General features: G+C 42.1%; 1 protein-coding gene across 1 annotated transcript in view; it reads left to right on the forward strand.

Annotated features, from left to right (window-relative positions):
- Positions 1 to 14554, forward strand: part of LOC141146180 (cytochrome P450 2C14-like) — a 102935-nt gene that overhangs the window by 30422 nt on the left and 57959 nt on the right. Inside the window, exons 3-4 of the mRNA XM_073632914.1 lie at positions 10476 to 10616; positions 14051 to 14211. Of these exons, the coding sequence (XP_073489015.1) occupies positions 10476 to 10616; positions 14051 to 14211 (302 nt within the window). The remainder of the gene's footprint in view (positions 1 to 10475; positions 10617 to 14050; positions 14212 to 14554) is intronic.

A 14554-nucleotide genomic window follows, 5' to 3' on the forward strand; every position in this document is an offset into this window, starting at 1 on the left:
AAGGTGTAGAATTAGGTGTGTCACAGCCAAGTACTTGTGGGCAATCTGCTTTTGGTACACCGACGTGTATATATATATATATATATATATATATATACACATACACATACACACACACACACACACACACACACACACACACACACACACACATACACATACACATACACATACACATACACATACACATACACATACACATACACATACACATACACATACACATACACATACACATACACATACACATACACATACACACACACACACACACACACCAGCTAGCAAAATCAACTGCCTGCCTATAGTATGAGAACACCACCAACCTTCTACAGGTAGCTTTAGGTGAACACTGTGCAGAGCTCGCAAAAAAATTGCTTGTAGCTTATTTAGCTGCCTGCGGTAGTGATAGGATCAGGAAAACACCACCAACCTTCTACAGGTAGCTTTAGCTGAACACTGTGCAGAGATCACACTAAACTAACGTGTAGCTTTAACTGTAAATAGTCTAGCTGCCTGACTGTGGTACTAATAGGATCAAAAGAACACCAGCAATTTTCTTCAGGTAGCAGTAAATACTGTAACAAGACAAGCCTGCCTGTCAGTAGGAAGATGCCTAATCTATCTAACTCAAATCAAATGACACTGTCTCTCTGTCTCTTTCAACGCCGGAACACACAATACACAGGGCCGCCGTGCAGGCGGCCTTATATAGTGTGGTGCATGTACTAAGACGGCGCTGTGATTGGCCAAGCATGCGGGTCATAGTGCATGCTTGGCCAATCATCAGCCAGCAATGCACTGCGATGCCGCAGTGAATTATGGGCCGTGACTCGCCACATGAATTTGGCGCGAACGGCCCATATCGTTCGCAATTCGGCGAACGGGCGAACAGACGATGTTCAAGTCGAACATGGGTTCAACTCGAACATAAAGCTCATCCCTAATCCTAACATTATTTCTGTGTAACCTGTTTTTCTAAAGCATCTATGTAATTAGCGTGGTGTTTTGACTGTAAACCAACTGCTTTTAAATCCCGTTGCATAAAGGCCAAGGTGTCTTCAACATTACTAATTCTATCCTCCACAGCAGTTGTGCGTTCTCACACTTTTTCCATATCATGGCGTATAATGGTGACTTCCTCCCGTAAATACTGAAACTGGTTTGATAAAGTAGTCAGTGTAGTATTACATATCTGTACTGCTTGGAATACATCTTTTAAGGTTGGTTCTCCTCCCTTTGTATTTTGTATAGTCTCTTTCATAACAGATTTATTTCCAATCCCCCTTTCCCCCTCTGTAAAACATCATTCCCCTGCACCTCTGCTGATATAGATACCGGGGATAAAAATCGCAGATTGCCGCCATTACTACTTTTTTTTTTTTTTTTGTAATAAAATTGCCATAAATCTATCCCCTATTTTGTAGACGCTATAACTTTGGTGCAAACCAATCAATGTACGCTTATTGTGATTTTTATTACCAAAAATATGTAGAAGAATACATATTTGCTTTGCTTTTTTTAAAAGAAATTGGGGATATTTATTATAGCAAAAAGTACAAAATGTGTTCTTTTTTCAAAATTGTCGCTTTTTTTTGTTAAAAGATAAAGATCAAAAAATAAAAATTGCAGACATGATCAAATACCACCAAAAGAAAGCTCTTTTTGTGGGGGGAAAAAAAGGACATCAATTTTGTTTGGGTACAGCATCTGATGATGCTGTACCCAAATTGTCAGTTAAAGCGACGCAGTGCTGTTTCGCAAAAAATGGCCTGGTCATTGAGCAGCCAAATCTTCCGGGGCTGAAGTGGTTAAGGGAAACCCTGTGCCAAATTAAAAAAAAAAAATGAAGTGGGGTCCCCCCAAAATCCATAACAGACCCTTATCCGAGCACGCAACCTGGCAGGCTGCAGGTAAAGAGTGGGGGGACGAGAGAGCGCCCCCCCTGAACCGTACCAGGCCACATGCCCTCAACATAGGGAGAGTGTTTTGGAGTAGCCTCCCAAAGCATCTTGTCCCCATGTTGATGGGGACAAGGGCCTCATCCCCACTACCCCCACTACCCTTGCCCGGTGTGGGGGTATGTGGGGGGCTTATCGGAATCTGGAAGCCCCCTTTAACAAGGGGATCCCCAGATCCCGCCCCCCCCCCTCCCATGTGAATTGGTAATGGGTACATTGTACCCCTACCATCTCACAAAAAGTGTCAAAAATAGTAAAGACAGACACTTTGGGACAAGTCCTTTTATTAAAAAATATGAAAAAAATAAAAATGTCCCGCGATGTAGATCCATCTCGTAGTGCCCGAAGGACCAAAAAAAAGCCGCAACAGCTCCGCCTCCACGGGAGGCTCCCGCCGAGTGATGCTTCTTCTCGGTGACAGCTGATATATAGCTGAGGGGGGCCACCCGGTGACATATATGGGTGACCACGCCCCCCTCTGACGTCACATGATTCTTCATGGCATAGATTCAACAAGATGTTGGAAATATTCCCTCGAGATTTTGCTCCATAGTGACATGATAGCATCACGCAGTTGCTGCACATCCATGATGCAAATTTCTGCATTCTACCACATCCCAAAGGTGCTTTATTGGATGAGATGTGGTGAGTGTGGAGGACATTGGAGTACAGTGACCTCATTGTCCAGTGGTGAGATGATTGGAGCATTGTGACAGGGTTAAATCTGTTTAGACATGGACAATCAGTAGAATTCTTTCGGAGCTCCGGAAGCATCCAATGCAGACAAGAGTCGTTCAATGAATGCTTGTTTTTAATGGTAAGAATCACATCTTTATACAAATTATGGACAAAGAATATTGCACAACTTAACCACTTCAGCCCCAGACCATTTGGCTGCCCAAAGACCAGAGCACTTTTTTATGATTAAGCACTGAGTCGGTTTAACTGACAATTGGACGGTCGTGCGATGTGGCTCCCAAACAAAATTGACGCCCTTTTTTGCCACCACTAGAGCTTTCTTTTGGTCGTATTTGATCACTTCTGTGGTTTTGTTTTGCGCTATAAACAAAAAAAGAGCGACAATTTTGAAAAAAAAGCAAGAATTTGTACTTTTTGCTATATATATTCTCACGATATGTATTCTTCATATTTTTTTTTTTTAGTAAAAAAATTGCAATAAGCATATATTGATTGGTTTGCGCAAAAGTTATAGCATCTACAAAAATGGGGGATAATTTTTGGGCTTTTTTATTCTTTTTTTTTTTTTTACTAGTAATGGCGGCGATCTTCTTTTTTTATCGGGACTGTGACATTATGGCGGACACGTCGGACAATTTTGACACATTTTTGGCACCATTGGCATTTTTACAGCGATCAGTGCTATAAAATTGCATTGATTACTGTAAAAATGTCACTGGCAGTGAAGGGGTTAAGTGTGTTCTAGTGTGTTCTAACTGAAGGGATGGGATAGTGTAGGGTATATGACAGATCGCTGTTCATACCCTGTATGAACAGACGATATGTCGCGACTGCCAGGCTTTGTGGGCGCAAGCAGGGGGTGAGCAGGGGGTGCGCCTCCAGCGGCGCACACGTGTCCCCTAGTGATTGTCTATGGTACTGACGTACCATGACGCCAATAGGCGCAGCCGAGCCATGTTGCCTCAGTATAACTGCGGCGGCTGGTCGGCAAGCGGTTAAAGAGAAAGGTGGGAGGGACGGGGGACAGAGTTCATCACATGATACAATTCCTATACAAACATATAGCCTCTCAGATATAGTCTAAACTAGTATTTTAGCTGACAGGGGATATTATCTAAAAACATGATTTAAACTATTTAATGCTGATGTTCTGACTTTGTCTGTCTGAAGACATCATTTCAAAACCAGTTCTTACCAGACCTTATCTATCATGTGGTCATCGTGACAAACAAGACCCTAAAATAAAGATATTCCTCTGTCAGCTATTTTAAAGTTTGTCATGTTAACTCTTTCTCCTCCTTCAATCCCCTCTTATATCACAAAAGTGATTTCACCATTATCACTCAATGTTCTCTGTGTGGGGTCGTTTTGTTGCATTCTATAATTATAGATACATTGAATAAGCTTGAACAATATATAACCAGGATAAAAACCAGGCACATTAAAATTAACATTCCTGCCTGTCGAAACCAAGAGAAAATGGAATCAAAACAATCACCGAAACTTCCTAGTCCCTTTTTAAAGGGGTTCCACCCATCTTTGGCAATATCTCTCGCTTCAGCTTAGAGGTTTGATGCCTGCTTTCGGTGTTTATCAATTATATCATAATAATCAGGTATTTCAATACTGGTATTATATATCCATGTTCAGCACTCCATAGTCCTCTGTTACTTCAGAATCCAGTTAGAGCAGCACTGGATTCGATAGCTACTTTGTGCATATTGTAATAGTGAGAGTCCCTGTCGCTATAAAAATGGGGTTAAAGTGGACATAGGGTATGCACATTTGCTTGAGGCAAGGCTTCAGAGCATAAATGTGGACTGGAGAAAACTGCTTTTGCAGCTTTCTCCAGGTTTTGAGATCCACCAGCAGATTGACTGGTCAGGTGTGTGTTGGGCTATTTGTAGACACCTGACCATAGTTCTGGGCTCCACCCTCCCGAGGAGTCCAGGCAAGCAAGGGAGAAGTGTGCATGTCTGCACAGGTCTGTCAGAGTAGACAGAGGGTTCAAGCCTATGGGCTGGAAAAGGAAGCTGGAAAAGAGTGCTGAGGTACTGGGTGTACAGGAAATCTGTTATAGAGCCGAGAGGGCTGAAGCATGTGTACAGGAAATCTGTTATAGAGCCGAGAGGGCTGAAGCATAAGTTTGAGCAGCAGTGCTGCTAAAGAGAGCCAGGTGGCTTGGTATTTCTGATTGAACTTACATTGTTGCTGTGGAAAGCTGAAACCCCTGTGTGGGCAATACTTCTGTTATCGGACATTTTCTTTCTTTAATAAAAGTGGGCCGACAAGCCCTTAAAACTGCGTATCTGGCGTGGACTCGGCTCACTGGTAAGCTCTACCTTTAAGCTAAACCAACCCCCGATGTTACAATATCTAGTTGTTTACGAATAGCCCTTTGTTCAATACTTAACAGTTTGATGTCTACAGAATTCTTTTCCATAATTTCATCCATAATTTTAGAGTAGTTATTCAATCTTGTTGTTGTTGCTATCCCCATCCTGTCCATGAGGGAAACCATGGCTTGGTCTTTATCAAAAAACAACTCTCTTTTCTCTATTTGTTTAAGGGGGTACCTGGGGTATGCTCTAGCTTTCAAAAGATGATGGTGCTTTCCTTTTTCATCCCTTATGATTCCCAGAATGAATCAATGAGGCCAAATGACGACACCACCACAGGTACCAACCCGTATCCATGGATAGCATTTCTTGCCGCAACATACATATACACTATTCCCTAGGGAAAATGATCGTTGGCTTATAGTATCCTGAAAGCTTTCAGAAACGGCAGCCATGGTCAACTGGTTCAAAACGAAACTCACAGGGTTGTTGATACCAGCTCCCTGATTCTTAAATTTGTATTAAGTTCTGGGTTATGTTTACAGGGGCAGCTAAGAGAAATTTTGGAGTGTGCTTGGATGCAATTTACTACATACCCAACATTTGTCATAACCTGACTTCTGAGCATAAGAATACATATACTGAAATAACAACATTTTATCAGTAGAGGGGTATGAGTCCTTTGGGCCCTCCACGTTGGATTCCCTCCTTTGTCTAGTTACTGTTCCATTAGAAGGGGGCTGCATATGGTCTTTAGGGTGCCCAAGTCTTCAGGATAATAGATACAGTTGGTGATCATCCATGTGGGCAGAAACACTATCAATGTCAACAAAGAGTAGGCACAAGGCTTCCCAAAGGTCTGTTGTGAGAGAAGTGAGGTCATCTTTTTCAGAGTCTTATCACCTGTTTCACTCGCTCTTCAAGGATTTGCATCACCTGCTTGACCTCCTTTATCTGTGTCTTGCTTCTGGGTCCTTTGTGGTACTTTCTTTATCCTCTCGTCGTGGATCCACGCTCCGGATTGTTTCGTGAGGACAGCGGTTCTCGTCACTGAGACTACACAAGTGGGCGGGCCAATAGGGTATTCTTGATCCTTTGTCTGGTTCAGCTGGCGAATTACGACCACATCTCCGGGTTGGAACTCGTGTGTTGGTTCCTGTGAGGGTAATGAAAAAGAGAATACTTTACCGTAGATGCCATTCAACTTCATATTCAAGTTTCTACAATGTTCTTCCTGTATCAAACTCAGATCTCCCTGCTCTATTACCAAGGGTTTCTTAATCCAGGGTGTGGGAAAAGGTAGATCCATCAGGATCTCAAAAGGGGACAAGTGATTGGTCTTGGAAGGGGCCATTCTTATTTCTGCTTAAACCACAGGCAGTACAATTTTCCATTTGGCAAATGTGCCACCCGTAGCTTTCCTTATTTTATCTTTAATTGTTTGGTTCATTCTTTCCACTATACCTGAACTCTGAGTGATATGGAATTATCACTCTATTTGCAAAGTCTTGTGTTAACATTTCAGCTGTAGCTCTTCACCCTTTATGTCCTATGCCATGATACTGTGAGATGAATAAAGGTGCACTTGCTTTTGGTATGCCTGATTTCCCCTCTTTGGTAATGAGTCCTGTATCAGGACTCATTGTCAGACCCTGTTTATGCCATTAGGCCAGATCTTCTGGTGATGCCATAGCCTATAGGTCCTGCAAAACCTGTTCCCAGGGAAAAGTTGCGGGTGTAAGGGGGGGGGGGGGCATTTGGATAAAGGCTGGAACCGTCAAAGCAGCTTGTTTAGCAGTGGTGTCGGCCAGTGCATTTCCCTTTTGAAATGTCATCAGTACTGTGTGTGTGTGTGCTTCCGTAGGGTGACCTAATGTAAATGAAAAGAATTTAACCATTTCATCATTCCATTTCACAAAATCAGGACTGTCAGAGTAGCTTGTCTCAGCAAGTTATCATAGTAGGAGCAATCAGATATCCATTGGCAGCAGTAACCAATCGTACCTAAGAAGAAGGTTAACACTTCCTTCTTGGTATGTGGGTGGGGCAGACCCATGAGAGCCGCAGCTCACTTGTTACTGATTCTCCTTTCACCACGGTACAGAGTGAAATCAAGACACAACAGTTTCCTGACACCTTGTGACCTGTCTGTGCTAAATGTTCTAAAGGTAAAACAGAGTCTTTCTGACAGGCTTCCTGGGAGGGACCACACAACAATAGGTTATTGAAGAGGGACAGAACCATGGCTAGATGCCTAAGACTGTAAGGTGGCCTGGAGACCTATTGAGTAGACTGCAGGTGAGTCTATATAGCCATGGCAAGCGATTCCAGGTTATCTGGCTCCCTCAATAGGGAGCTAGTAGCAGTTGTGTCTCTTTGTCAACAGGGACAGAGAAAAAAACATTACTTAAATCAATAACTGAAAAACACACTGCCGAGGCAGGTATGGAGGTAATGAGAGATAGCACATCTGGTACAATAGGGGCAAATGGAATCACAAGGTTATTTATGGCTCTGAGATCCTGCACAAACCTATATGATCCATCACTCTTTTTTTAACTGGGTTTGAGGGCGTTATAAGGGAATATGATGGGTCTTAAAATTCCTTGTTTCGGGAATTGCTTAATAATGGGTCTGATGCCTTCCTCCTTTCCTTTGGAGAGATGGTACTGCTTGTGGTAAACTGGGGATACTCCTTGTTTTAGTCTGGCTTTGTAAGGGGTACAGGAAATGTATCCGACATCAAGACTGTCTTTAGCCCAGAGGGGGTGGTCCTGTGTAAATGGGGGAGGGACTTCAGTTTGAAAGAACAGTGGTAATTCTCTAGCTACTCCCCCTCTTCGCGTCAAGAAAATTTCAATTTCTAAGACTCCTATTAAATATCTTCTCAAAAGATTTACCAGGCATGACGGTATTATCCTCACAAGTAGAGAGGCGCCTCTGGGTGCAGTAGTTTTTTTAACAAACAGCTTTAATAGCGTAATTAGATCAACTCACATTTAGGTGGAAGTTACAGGCATGGTATAAGTATGTTAAGGTGATGCTCCCGGGTCTTGGGCCATGTAGATTCCCTGCTGATAGCAGTGGTTCTTCTGACAGATGGATTCGCCGCTCCGGAATGCGGCCTCAGAACGAGGCATGAAGCACAAGGAAATGACTGCATTTCGTGAGCATGCGCACTTGGATGTGTTTGCAAGTCACGCTCCTTTCTCAACAGACAGATGTCTGAGAAAGGAGCGCGACTTGCAAACACATCCAAGTGCACACGCTCACGAAACGTGTCCATTTTTGGTGACGTCACCCCCTTGCAGCCAGCCGTTTCTTGTTGTCTGGTTCAATGTAACCAGTGGTTATTTGAGTTACTGTTTCCTTTCTATGATCTGGAACCAGCCTTTTCAATTTTCCTCTGACTTTTGACATTAACAAGGCATTTTCGTCCACACAACGGCCACTCACTGGATATTTTTTCTTTTTCGGACCATTCTCTGTAAACCCAAGAGATGGTTGTGCATGAAAATCCCAGTAGATCAGCAGTTTTTGAAAAACTCAGACCAGCCCATCCGGCACAAACAACCATGCCATTTTCAAAGTCACTTAAAGAGGTTGCATGCCTTCCTTTTATGATTTGTACCTATAGGTAAGCCTAAAATAAACCTTACCTAAAATGGACTGTAAATATCTCCTAAATGTGTGCCATTTAGGCGATATTTACTGTATAATGCGCTGATGATCTCATTGGCGCATGTGCTTTGAAGGAACGGCCACCCGTGCTGTTTCTTCAGGAGCGTGTGCCGTGACCGGTGCCTCCGTGTGCATGCGTGGGAGTGACGTCACGCAGCTATGGCCAGTCACACAGCCGGAAGGAAAATGGGCAAATATGGATGCAGCGGGGACGACGCGGGCTTTGTTTGCAGGTAAGTGTCACATGATGTGCTAGTATGCGATTATTTTGCAGGGAAGAAAAAAAGGGGTAAAAAAAACCTCTTTAAATCTCCTTTCTCATTCTGATGCTTGGTTTGTGTTCTGACTCAACTACAAGGCCATAAACTTTATCTCCAGCTTCATATAGGGCTTACATGACCTGGTGTTCTATTCATCCCTTGCATCAATTCCGACAGCTTAACTCAATAAATAACTCACTGTATGGAGAAACAGACAATGAATCCTTTTGAATGTTCCGTTTAATGATGGATATGTGTCACCAGTTGCTAGGACGCCAGTGGCTGCTAGCTTCCTACCAACAAGGAGCCTTGAGAGGAAAGCTGTCATATTTAGTAGCAGTAGTAATACTGGTGCTAAATGTATGACTTCTTGCTGCAGCTGGAGGTTTGGCTTAGTAAACAGGTGGGCGCCTCCATTTAGTTAGCCAAATACCGAACACTCAAAGTTGGGATCTAATCTTACATCAGTCCAAACATGTACCTCATCCCTACTCTACATTCTAGAAACTAGCAAAAAGATCTCCTATTTTTTTTATGCACTCTCGTTTTGTGACGATGTCATATGACGGCGCCCGAGAACTGCCGCTCTCGAGTGCCCATGGGGCGTGGCAATCGTGGCCACGCATGTTCCTATCAGGAGGCGCGACCCTGATCTCAGTAAAGAGCCGATGACATGGATCACATGTAAACAAGGATCAGCAGCATCTCCTCTCACGGGAGACCTATACAGGTAATCAGGACACTGAACATCAGAGCCCTGATTACAGTACAGCCCCAGCAGTGCCCATTAGTGACACCAATCAGTGATGCCAGTCAGGGCTGCCTTTCAGTGCCCATTAGTGCTGCCTATCATTACTCATCAGTGCTGTATATCAGTGCCCATCGGTGCCGCATATTAGTATCTCCTCATCAGTGCCACCTAATCCGTGCCCTTCAGTGCCGCCTCATCAGTGCCCAGCAGTGCAGCCTCATCAGCTCACATCAGTGAAGGAAAAAAATTACTTATGTACAAAATTTACTGTCAGAAACGAAGAAAAAAAATTTCTTTTCAACATTTTCGGTCATTTTCCTTTTTTTTTTTTTTTTAGCAAAAATAAAAACCTAGCAGTGATTAAATACCACCAAAAGAAAGCTCTATTTGTGTGAAAAAAAATGATAAAAATGTCATATGTCTATAGTGTTGGATGACCGCGCAATTGTCATTCAAAGTGAGACAGCGCTGAAAATTGGCCTGGGCAGGAAGGGCATGAAAGTGCCCAGTAGGCAAGTGGTTAAACGTGTGTGTGTGTGTGTGGGTGTGGGTGTGTGTGTGTGGGTGTGGTTTTTTTTTTTTTTTTTTTTTTTTTTTTTCCCATTTGTTTGTTTTCCTTAGAAAAATCTTTATTTAATTTGTAAATAAGTTTGCCATACTTCATAATAGAAATGTAATTTTAGGACCATCATAAATGCTCCCTTGTAGAATGTGGCTTGGTTTGCCTTATTATAGTTGGTTCTGTGGTTTGTAACTTATCGCTAACGATTAGTTTCTTCCTTAGGTTTTATTGGCCCCCGATGGCGTCCATTGCGACGCTTCGCCTTGACCTCTCTGAGGAACTTTGGGATGGGGAAGAAGACCATGGAATCCCGCATTCAGGAGGAGACAATTTATTTAACACAGGCAGTTGCTGAGATGGAAGGTGGGTGAAAATATTTTCATTTATTTTTAGTGGAAAATTGGTGAAAAATGTAAAAGCTTGCATGTTCAGAAAATAATCAGTAAAGGGGGGACCTGATTGTCTAGTAATCGAGGCCCACTGGCTGCTTTACTCAGCTACTCCAACAGAGGACTAGCTTGTGCACGAGTCTATTGCACGCACACATGAAAATCCATATTGGCAATCATTTCCCACAATATCGATTGGGCCCCGCCCTATTGGGGAGATTGATGGTGGAAGAATAAGATTGGATTTATATACACTATATTGTCAAAAGTATTGGGCCGCCTGCGTATGTAAATGAAGGATGGCCGCACTCCCATACATGATGATGCAATAAGGTTTATTTCCAAAGTAATAAAAACAGCACTGAAATAGTACAGGCAGGGGGAAGCAGGCAACGTGTTTCACACGACTAGTGTGCTTTGTCAGAACCTTGCAAAAATCAATCACCATATATATGTTAAAACATCACATGTTATCAATTAACCAGTTAGGTGATTGAACTGATTGAACTTGCTGTTTAATGAACTTTTATGTGTATTGTCAGACCGGCAATTCATTAATAGCCGTGAGTAGTTTTAAATGACTTTTTTTCCTTTTGAAATGTCATTTTTGCTGTCAGACTGTTCTAAACACGGGAAACATGCGCCCCTTTACAGGTATACTATAGACAACCCCCAGGTACGAAATTTAAAGGGATATTACACTTTTATTGTTTCACTTTAAGCATTATTAAAATCACTGCTCCCGAAAAAACTGCATTTTTTTAAAACTTTTTTTTGCATTGATCCATGTCCCCTGGGGCAGGACCCAGCTCCCTAAACACTTTTTATGACAATAACTTGCATATAAGCCTTTAAAATTAGCACTTTTGATTATTCATGTTCCTGTCCCATAGACTTTCGCGTGTTCGAACAAATTTTTTGCCTGTTCGAAAGTTCTGGTGCGAACCGAACAGGGGGGGTGTTCGGCTCATCCCTACTCCCAAAGAAACCGAAGTAACTTAGGAAGACAATGAGGACAAGGCTGGAACCTAACCCAAAGGGTGAAAGAGACAACAAATCTGATGGCCTATGAAAGATCTGGCTGAAGATAGGCAAATATGTCAATCGTGCCTGTCCCTGACCTTTCTGGATACCTTTCAAAATGACTTTGATGGGAAGAGCTGCAAAAATGGACGATCTGTCAGGATTGTGAAGCGACAAAAAGTGCTGAATACCTGAAAGGTACAACTTGATAGTATTGAATGAAAGGGGAAACTACCATAACAATAGGTCACGAAAGCCATCATGTATCTGACATCCCCGACCCAATTGCAGGGGTAGCGGGATGTAAAACTACAAAAACACTTCCATGCCGTCTTGTACACCCTGAGAGTGATCCTTGACAGCGAAGCATTCACCAGGTTGGCAGCCTGCACCCTGAGTGTGTCTAATCCAATGTCAGTAGGAAGAAAGGAGGAACCGGCTTGCCCACCAGATCTGCTTCTGCATGCTGTAGGAAGAAACGCCGAAAATCAAAACGGGATAAGGCATCAGCAGCCACATTGACACCACTTACAAACTTACCCTGAAAATGAAAATTATACATGAGGGCCAACCATGTCAACCTGCACATGAAGGACATTATCAGGAGAGACCCATATCTCCCTTTATCGATAATCTCGGCTGTAGCCAAGTTATCAGTAAAGAAAACGGAGTTGGAGCGCGCGCTGCAAACCGGTCCCTGCACACATTCATTTTCTGTGGCAGTTTTTTAGGTCTTACCCACATGGTGGAAAGCTTATTGTTTTTAATATTATTTTTAATAAACTACTTATACTGTACTATGGGAGCCCTATCTCTTTTTTTTCATGAGGATCAATCCCCGGAAAACTATTGGATTTTCTTTCCAGGATATTGACATTGGAGAGCTCTGACTGGGAAATTGTGCCTGGAGATCTTCATTTTGGAGGACGAATCAGAGGAGACACCGTGCTAGGTGAATCGGGTGGAGGACACATCAGGGAATACTGAACCCTTCGGCTATCTGTATATGGCTATTACTATTGCAGGGGTGCAGGGAGCTGGTGAGTGGGGACCCTTGAGGGGGAGCACAAGAGTCACCTGATGGCTGAGCACTGTGGTCACCTTGGAATTTCTGACATCCTTTACAGCATTTTTTTTCAGTATTTTTTCACATTATACACGTGGGACTATGGCAACCCTCTTTTTTTCTTTACATCATATACATGGGACAATTAATTAATGTATTTATGATTTTTTTGTGCATAACTATACTTTTGTTTTTTTGTTTTTTCTAGCACATATATATAACTCACACTATTTGATTTTTGGTATCTATTGATACACACGAGTTGTAACTTTTATTCACTCTGCAGATGTGGTGTTGGAATTTAACCTTTATTCACTTTGTTTATGTGGTGCTGCATCTCAACCTTTTTAGATGTAGATACCCTTATATTTAGATGGTATTTGATGGTTTGACGTGTATACCTGCTACACTATTGTTTTATCTAACACACATGTTTGTTTAGTTCTTTGGGTACAGTTCAGGTAACACACTAGGGTAGGTCACTAATACCCCATTACCCTCCTACCCGTTTGCTACTAGGGTAGCGCCACTCACCCCACTTTTTTGTTTTTATTATTTGTAAGTTCCCTTTGGGAACTGATTAGGGGAGGCTGCATCCCGTTAATATCCTGAGTGCGGAGAATACCATTTTTCTGAGCCCCAGAATAAACTGGAAAATCTTACAAACCTGGAAAGGCATTCCAGTGAAAACCTTTCTAAGGCTACCTACCTACTGTGCTGGGCCTGAATCCACCAAGCTCATTTAAAAGGGATGTCCGTCCAGGCCTGCAAGATGAGGCAAGACTTGCAGCTTTCAGGCAGGTCTGTATGGAGAACATTTCTGAACTGTGGGTACTGTAAACTATTTCCTAGAGGCATTCATGGAAAATTAAAATTAAAATAGAACATGGAAATCCATCATTACCGCGATGATCTGTTACATCTGGCTCATTTCAAAAGAAATCTAATCATGTCCAGAGAAGTAACTATTTGGACCCTGATTGGCTTTGGCTTGATAGTCAACCTTAGGTCATCCTCAAGATCTGGTCTACCTCAGAGCTAGACTAAATATTTAGTTAAACACAATCTCTCTTTCACAAAAAAAAAAAAATTGCTGTAGTCAAGTCTAAGTGCACTTAGCTCTAGAGGTTTCTCATTTAAAAGCATTACAGTGCCTCAAAATTATAGGCCTGATGGCAAAGTCTATCTCCATGGGCCCAGTGGCACAGTTGTCCTTTTTCAAACTTTTATGGCACTAATTTTTTCAATCTCAAAAGTGTAAAGAAATTGTAAAAATACATTTTAGCTGTAAAAGTAAAACATTTTTCTCCTTAATTTAGGAAAACCATTCAATCCACTACAGATTCTGGGCAGAGCTGTTGGGAATATTATGAGTTCAGTGTTGTTTGGTGAACATTTTGAATATAAAGACCCAAAGTTACATGATCTGATGTCTCGCACCTCCCGCCACCATAAGAATGTTACATCCCTATTGCACATGGTAGGTTATCATTGGTGGATTTGTCTTCCTTCCTAACACTAGCACCTACTACATGGTCACATAGACTACATACATAGTCTACTACATGGTTAGTGGAGGAAACCAGTAGTGTACATTTCTAGGTTTTCTTCAATGACTTAAATTTGGCTCAAAATGACAGTGCTATTTTTGGCAAAGTTTTCTTACTGTATTGTATTTTATCATTGTTCTGGAATTCAATGAAATGCCAGTTTTAGAAATATATGGTATTTTAGACTTATTGGCTAGGTTTAGAGTTTAGACTAACGTTAAAGTAAATTAACAAGTGTAAACCCAAATTCTATTTTAAAACATAGAAAATGTG

This window comes from Aquarana catesbeiana, linkage group LG05 (genome assembly GCF_042186555.1).
Source record: "Aquarana catesbeiana isolate 2022-GZ linkage group LG05, ASM4218655v1, whole genome shotgun sequence".
Taxonomy (NCBI): Eukaryota; Metazoa; Chordata; class Amphibia; order Anura; family Ranidae; genus Aquarana; species Aquarana catesbeiana.